Source organism: Macrosteles quadrilineatus, unplaced genomic scaffold (assembly GCF_028750875.1).
Source record: "Macrosteles quadrilineatus isolate MER2022 unplaced genomic scaffold, UCM_ALF_1.0 Scaffold_7__1_contigs__length_78375512, whole genome shotgun sequence".
Lineage (NCBI taxonomy): Eukaryota > Metazoa > Arthropoda > Insecta > Hemiptera > Cicadellidae > Macrosteles > Macrosteles quadrilineatus.
The window spans coordinates 57,520,900-57,528,828 of record NW_026542600.1 but is presented as its reverse complement, the minus strand read 5'-3'; the positions used below and the strand labels follow the sequence as shown (position 1 = coordinate 57,528,828).

General features: G+C 36.4%; 1 protein-coding gene across 1 annotated transcript; it reads right to left on the bottom strand.

Annotated features, from left to right (window-relative positions):
- Positions 1–652: 652 nt before the first annotated feature.
- LOC128998670 (chitin-binding domain protein cbd-1-like) lies at positions 653–4,864 on the bottom strand. Its single transcript, XM_054424902.1, has 4 exons — positions 4,763–4,864; positions 2,317–2,553; positions 1,259–1,432; positions 653–895 (listed from the first exon to the last, which is right to left on the bottom strand). The coding sequence occupies exons 1-4, from the start codon at positions 4,802–4,804 to the stop codon at positions 857–859; spliced, it is 492 nt and encodes a 163-aa protein (XP_054280877.1). The 5' UTR covers positions 4,805–4,864; the 3' UTR covers positions 653–856.
- Between the last annotated feature and the right edge of the window lie 3,065 nt (positions 4,865–7,929).

Here is a 7,929-nt window from a genome sequence, read left to right as displayed (position 1 = left end):
CCCACAAGCCGTGTAAGAGATTATGAAACTGTAAAAAATTGGGTTATAGAAATTATTCTACCATTCCACTGTCTTGATCATAATGTTATTTTTATAGACAGAAGTGTTGGACATTATGTAACTTATAATTTAGTTTTGAGCATACTCCTAGTTGATGGTATGTGGCATGTAAAAGGCTAGAATTCCGATATGGGAATTATCGGAATCTTATCCCCCCACAATCAATTTTATGATCGAAATTGGAATATTGATCTATTATTCTATTACAGAATGTTTTAAGTCGTTGTGAGCAGTAATTAACCAAGTTAATAGAAAGTTTTGATTTAAAAAAACATACTTAGTTCGGCAATACAGAATGAGGTCTTTCGGCCTTGTTAATTTGAGTGCCTATTTACACACTTTAATATTCAACATTATTACTGAACCAGTAACTATAACTTTTGTTATTTAACAAGGATTTCATTAGAACTTGTCAAGTTTTTACGTGGACGATATGGCACTATTTTCTAGAAACAGGAAGTGATGGTACAGCATTTTACAGCATAGTCGAAAGAAATTACAATCAATGGTTACTACATTTTTTAATACACTATATTTCATAACAAGTAAAAAAAAAAAATGAAAGAAAAAAGATAAAATGTTGTAAAGTATATTATATTATTAGGAAATATAAAATACATTTTATTTATCAGGGTATGTACATTATATAATTAGCAATTTAATTGTGATATGTTTACTGGATCTACCTTAATTGCTTACTTGATGTACTAAATCTTGACATAAAATAAAGTTACTTGTTAGACATCAAGTCAATTTTAAAAGGGGAATCTTCATTCCTTCCAGAGGTAGGAGTAGTCTAAAGAACCAATTTTCCTCTACATACACCTGGCTCAACCTAGAACAAATTTAAAACTATAATAATTACAATATTAGGATTATAAGATATCGCACTAAACTATCCATTAACATTAAGTGTTGATTTTAATGTGATTTTAGGAACAAAAATATACAACGTTTCATAATCAAGAATCATAACGTGTTTCAATTACCTAAAACATAACAAGTAGAAAGTAATTTTAATCTTTTTTTTTAGAAAATTAATTGAAATTTAGCCATTTATTTAACCTTTGATAGGAAGGAAAAATGAAAATCGTTTAGTTTTTAAGACATCAAGAATCTAAAATTTGCTTTTACTACTAAAAATAGAGTAAAGTAAATAACTAACTACATTTTATCTTCCCCTATAATGTAATCATACCTGACATTTGATGTTAGTGGGCTTGTCACATAGGCAAGTGTCCGGGTTAAAAACCAAATGGTTTTTGCATGTTTGCAAGATCTTCTTCTTCCCAATACATTGGTAGTAGATTAAACTTGGACATTTTACTGGATCTGCGTAGTCAAATCCGTCTTTACACTGGTTTTCTGAAATCTGGAAATATACAGGGTTTATTGAATTATTTGACATGTCTCAGCAAACCTGCAGACTAAACAAATGACCACCTGCTTAATCATGTAAAAGGACTTTTACACATGGACGAACGCTTATTATATAGTGACTGAATGAGTACTTAATCTTGATACCACAAAGATCACAAACGTATTTTTTATTGAATGTTGAAGATAACAATGAAATCAAGACATTTGTTAAATGTTATGAAAATGTATCTAAAATCTCTTTGAAGCACAATCTACAACTAACTTGTCAAAATCGGAAAGTTTTCACTTTTTCATAATGAACGAGTGTTTGACGAACATAAACCTACACGTTATGTATTTAGTAGTTATTTGGACTCGATGAGCATAAATTTGAACAATATCGGTACAATTTTACTCGATTTAGAATTTTTCACGTCAAGTCTTTTGAAGTGGAGTGCTCCAATACAAAACACCTTTGGTCCCGATTTAGCTTTAATAGAAGATAACCTATGTATATATTTTACCGAATTATTCCTTCATAATAGCCTAACAAACAAAAAACATACTTGTTTTATTATGGACATGCTACAGAAATTAACTATATTCTACTACACTATCACAGGGAACAAGCTGGTCTTGTGTTCGATCGTGGGGCTTCAACCCCAAAGTGACGGACTTAAATACCGAAAATTGCCAATAGTTTTAAGCTATCTCCCATGATTCTCGAGGATTAGGCTGAAGTAATGTGTAAAACCGTTCTGCTGGAGTGTAGAATCTTAGGGATATGAAAGCGTCACAACATTAAACAAACTGCTGTTACTATCTGAGTTACTATGAAAAATAGTTTATAATTGAAAAGCGCTTGTGAATAAAGATGTTTAAATGCTTTCATCATACTGGTCGTCGAGTAGTCGTGTACTTTTCTTGTGTTCGTGTAGTGCTTTCAGGTTTGACACCACAGTCCACATTGTATGGCCAGTCGCAGACCCATGACACAGGGTTGAACACTGTCCCGGGGCTACATCTCTTCCTTACAGGTCTTCCATGGTCACACTGGTAGAACACCCGGCAGTCGTCAGGGTCCGAGAAATACTCACCTACAGGGCACTTCTTGGGAGGACCACCCTCCAGCCCCTGAAATAACAATACAAAAGTTGGCAGTTGAAACGACTTGACCAATTTCAAAATGTGAATCGTCGATAGTAATTATTTTTACCAGCTTGAAAACAGCTCTTCACATCGGTAGGTGGAAACACTGATACTTTTCTTTGAAACCCCCAAGCCTAGCATTAAGAGTCCTTGGAGGCTAGCGGCCATAAATAAATAAATAAAATTGTCTTTATTGGTTCAAGCGTTAAGTCAATTTTACAAAAATGTTTTTCTCTTACAACTTTCGTCATCTAATATCTAACAAACAATTAAAAACCAAAATAAGTACATAAGACTAAAAGCTATGCATGAAATGAGCACATTTTTATATTCGTTTTGAAGCCTGTTAAACCTTTTTCTCTTATTTTTCAAGGGACAGAGCCATATTGGATTATTGATTTTTTTTCAAACAGCTGCTGAAGCTATTTATCATAGACATTTTTTTAAATAACTAAGTGTAATTTAAATATCTAGGGAGATCAGAAAATTGCTTTGTTGTGATGTAATTGTTTTCCTAACGCGTCCTTGGAGGCTAACGGCATTTTGGATTTTCCCACCATAAGAGCAATGTTCTGGGTTCAATGATTGCGGAAGACGGCAGAATGGAAGAAGTAGTAAATGAAAGAATCGGGCTGGCAAGCAAATCCAATCCTTAGGCTCTTTGGAGCATAAGACAAAAGTTCCTCAATAAAAAAAATTCCAAAAAGACAAAGTTGGCAATGTACAAGTCAACATTTATTCCCACTCTAACCTATGGATGTGAACCCTGGAGCTTAACAAAACGGCACAAAAGCAAGCTCCAGACTATGGAAATGAGATATCTTAGGAAAATAGAAAACAAGACAAGAAGGAACAGAGTAAGGAGGGGCTATTAGAAATACATGAAATATTAAACCTTTATCAGCCACAATACAAGAACAACAATTAAGGTGGTTTGGACACGTACAACGGATGCCACCAACACGGATTTCTAAGATAGTCAAAGAGGAGAGGAAGGGAAATGTTTAAGAGGAAGACCGAGAAGGAAATGGACGATGTGGAAGAAGCTCTGCTGGAAAGGGGAGTCTCCCTTTTATTAGAGAGGTTCTACCAATCACTGCGGATAGGAAGACATGGAAGCGCCTTGTAACCTCGACACCGATTGGTATACAAGGAATTGGACAAGGAATTGGATACAAGGATTGGCATTAAGTAAGTAATACTAATTTAATAATAATTTATAATTTCAAACAGCCGCTGAAGAGCTAGTTACCATCTCAAAACCTTCTTTCAACACCAAAGTAAGAGTAATTTAAATATCCAGTGCACAATGAGATTATACATTTTCTTTGTAGTTTTGTAATTATTTTATGAGTTAGCAAGTCCAGGCTCCAAAGACTCTTAAATAGAATCTTAGACGAGAGCGTAATATAATAAGAAGAAAATCCATTGTCTTACGAATTAGTGATGAGCGGCCAGTCGAAGCTACTGGTGATGGTTAGAGTGATTAGGTTTTACGGATAAGTGGTTTGGTCAGTATGTGTTCACTGTGGTTGTTGTTGGCGTTGAGTTAATTGTAGTTTTTGTTGTTGTGGTTGTAGTTGTTGTTGGCATGAGTTTCATTTGCTCAGTAGATTGCAGTCATTCTATATCATTGACTATATATCGAAATGTTTATTGTAATAATACATTTTTATTCGTTGGTGTTGTTCTGCTAAAACGAACAGCTATGTACGATTTCATGATTGAAAACAAAGTCTGGCACAAAAGATTACAACTTTTACATAACCTGTTCTTGTTTTTTAAAATTGGTTTTTATTCAAGGGAATAATTAGTTCCAAATTATATTATTATTTTTTGATAAAAGTAAAAACAATCCGCTTTATATTTTTGATCATTTATGACCTATTTTGATTCAACAAAATGCCAAAATGCCTATGAACACAGGGAAATTACAATATATTTTTATATGATCATTATGAACAGCAAATGACCAAAATAAAAAATAAATATGAAACACAGACAAACAATCATATAGACAATACCTACAAATTATTGTCGATTTTGATAGAAAATACTACAATTCACAACAAATTTTAAACAATTTTGCAACGAAGAATGTTATTTTGATTTTACTAAAATATATTTTTGAATCAAATATATATTCTTAAACATTAATAATATAATAATACATTACACCTTCAGAAAAACTTACCTGTAGGCCAAGAAAAATAAAAGATAATAAAATGAAAATCATCTATAATAGGATATGAGCTATAGCCAGTATTTATGTCGTTATATATCTTTCCAAGGTAATAAGTAGTCTCATAAATCTTGTAAGTGATATTAATTAGTTTTGATGAATTGTCTTATTGTTTACCGTATATTAAAACAGTGAATCTTCTTGTAAGCCAGTTTGAATTTGCAATAGTGGAACGTAATTATTAACAATCAGAACATTACAATTTTATTTACAACTATCTAAACTTTAATTAAAGTGATGTCACTTTTCACTAGTTTCGCTTTGGTTATTATCCGGCAATGTGGACTTCATTGCACAGATTATACTTTAATACTTTTCAATGAAATGGCGACCACAGTACAGAAAGCCTTTCTTTGTCGCACACCAGTATTCCAACCAAACAACACAAAACAGCGTGCTTTTATTATGCACGTAATCCGTATACGCTTGAAACATTTAAAGATATTGCGACTACGATCAGCGGTGTAGCGTTTCCTATTTCGTTCAATCATAGATAAATAAAATGGCTAAAACCTTTTATCTATGGTTCAATTTTTTTATTTAACCTATCCAAAAAAACGTATTGTAGGCCTACAGTGCTTGAAAGACGATTATTCATATGATTTATAGTAACTGTAGGAAAAATATAATGTGTAACACGAGTGCAAACTGCCTTTGCTACCCACTAGTTAACTATTCACTAGGGTTATCAATTTTGGCACTTATAGATCTAGACTGCAATCCGATCTAGATAGTTCTTTATTACTAAAAAAATATACCGGATAAAGCACGACCAATAGGGTCTCTATTTCCTAGATCTCTTGCCACATCTGGAAAGTGCGGGAGCGCTCTTGCGTTCTTGTGGCGTCCTTTCCGATGTAGCCTTGTCTCTGGTAGATGCCTTCCTCTCCGCTGCCAAGAGTTTGACAGGGATAACTCCAGCAATCACCAAAACGGCCGGTTCGGACACCGTGCGGAAGCGACCCTGAGTGCTTCGTGATGCAGCACTCGTGCAAGACTCAACCTGTACGCTTTCTTGTTGAGCGCGTCTCCCACACCTCAGAGCCGTAGAGAAGCAAAGACTGGACTGCAGACATCAAGCATCTTCCACGGCTTGACCGAGGACCCCTGGCATTGGCCATAAGGTTACTAAGAACAGCGACACTCTTAGCAGCCTTGTCCACCGTGTGGAGAATCTGGTATTTCCAACTCAACCTGTTGTCCACCATGGCACTGAGGTACTTGGCGGTTTGAGTGGTTTGGACAATTAATTTCCCCACTCATAGCAAAACAATGGTTTCTGTCAGTTTTTTCTTAAGGATAATGATCTCTGTCTTGCTCAAAGAAAGTAACAGACCATGATCAGCCATCCAGGCATTAACTATGCGCATGACCTAGTTCAGTTTCAGTTGGGCCGTCTCAACATTTTGTACATCAATAAGGGCTGCTTCGTCATCAGCGTACCCAACTAAAACGGTCTCCTCAAGCATCTCAGATCTCAGAAGGCTGTCGTAGGCAGCGTTCCATAAATCTGAGCCGAGTATTGAACCTTGCGCAACACCGGAAGTGACATCCATCGTCCGCAATCCATTTTTCGTTGGGCGTTCAGCAGCGCAGATAGTCGTCAATGAGCCTCAACAGATACGTAGGTATGCAAAAGCTGTTCCTCAATGCGTTCAACATATCGAGCCATCTCGTTAAAGGTATTATTGACATCTAGGGTAACAAGAAGCACGACTCGGGGAGATAAATAATTGAAGTTCTCGGCACGCTCGACTGCTCTGTGTACCTCGGTTATTGTATCTATTGTTGACCATCCCTTTCTGAAGCCGTACTGAAGGGGGGGAAATCTCTGGCAGCTTCCACGGCTGACATCAGTCGTCAGTGGATCAACTTTTCAAATATTTTTCCGGTTATTTCAAATATACAGAGAAGTCTGTAGGATGACGGCATATCTGAGTCACCTTTCCCCTTGCTGATTAGGTAAAGTCTAGCCTTTTTCAAAGAGAGTGAGGAAACCCCTTCAGACATTCATGTGTTGTACATTCTTAGCAGCAACAGGGGGGTCGATTGAGAGTACCTTCTTGAGGGCCTCACTAGGAATCCCATCAGGACCAGGAGCTCTTCTATTTTTCAGGGTAATAACAGATGATTCCAACTCTTTGATGCTAAAGAGTGAAACGTCCTCTACCCTGCTGTAATCGATATAAAGCCACTGAGACGAGTTTCAAAAGTACTAAAGAATTTAAATATTTAGTTTAGGGGTTAAGATAAACAGCAAAAATAAAATAGAAGAAGAGATACTAATGAGGTTAAATGCTGCTAATAGATGTTACTGGAGTCTATCAAAAGTATTGAAGAGTAATACAAAAACTAGACTGTCGAGAAATACAAAAATTAGAATACGTACAACAATAATACAGCCAGTTCTCATGTAGGGTTCAGAGATATGGACACTTAAGCCTAGTCCACACTTAGAGACAAAGTCGGCGGACAGCGTGCCAATCGTCTACCGTCACAGTCTGTCAACACAGTTTTGGATACAAGTTTCCGATTAGTTTTGCGTCAACACTAGCCAGCCATAGTGTTTGTGGTATGGCGACTGAAAAGAACGTGATTTTATCCTGTGCATGCTTCTTACTTCTTAATCATGTGGCTGATGTACCGAGGAAGAGACAATGGTGGACCCGCAAATTTCTCTAGGAAGATTCGTACTTTTGTTAAAACCTTCTATCAGACCTTCGATTAGAAAAGGGCGCAGGATTTAGAAATTTTATAAGAACGACTCCGAAGGATTTTGAGATTCTGTTAAAGGCTTTGTTGGGCCAAAGATAACAAAGAAATGTACTTGTTACAGGGTTGCAATTTTGCCCTGACCTCCCGCTGAACAGCAGTGAGTTTGGGTTGTGTCCGATCTCCTGTCTCCAGACACGTCCGTCCACACATGCAGACTTGAGACAAAAGGCTTGTATCTTCCATCCGTGTTTCCCATTCGTATGGGAAACAGAAACACGTGAATTTGTCTGCCGACAGTCGCCCGTTCACCCGGAGACATCTTGAGATACAAAAGGCAACTCTACAGAGACAGTCGGTCAACAATGTTTCTGGAAACAAATCGCCAAGTGTGGACTAGGCTTTAC

Excerpts from the sequence above, each read along its gene's own strand:
- LOC128998670 (XM_054424902.1), bottom strand. The coding sequence starts at position 4,804 with ATGATTTTCATTTTATTATCTTTTATTTTTCTTGGCCTACAG. Across the intron at positions 2,554-4,762 it reads TTATTTTTCTTGGCCTACAG|GGGCTGGAGGGTGGTCCTCC; the intron begins GTAAGTTTTTCT and ends TTGTTATTTCAG. Across the intron at positions 1,433-2,316 it reads ACACGACTACTCGACGACCA|ATTTCAGAAAACCAGTGTAA; the intron begins GTATGATGAAAG and ends GTATATTTCCAG.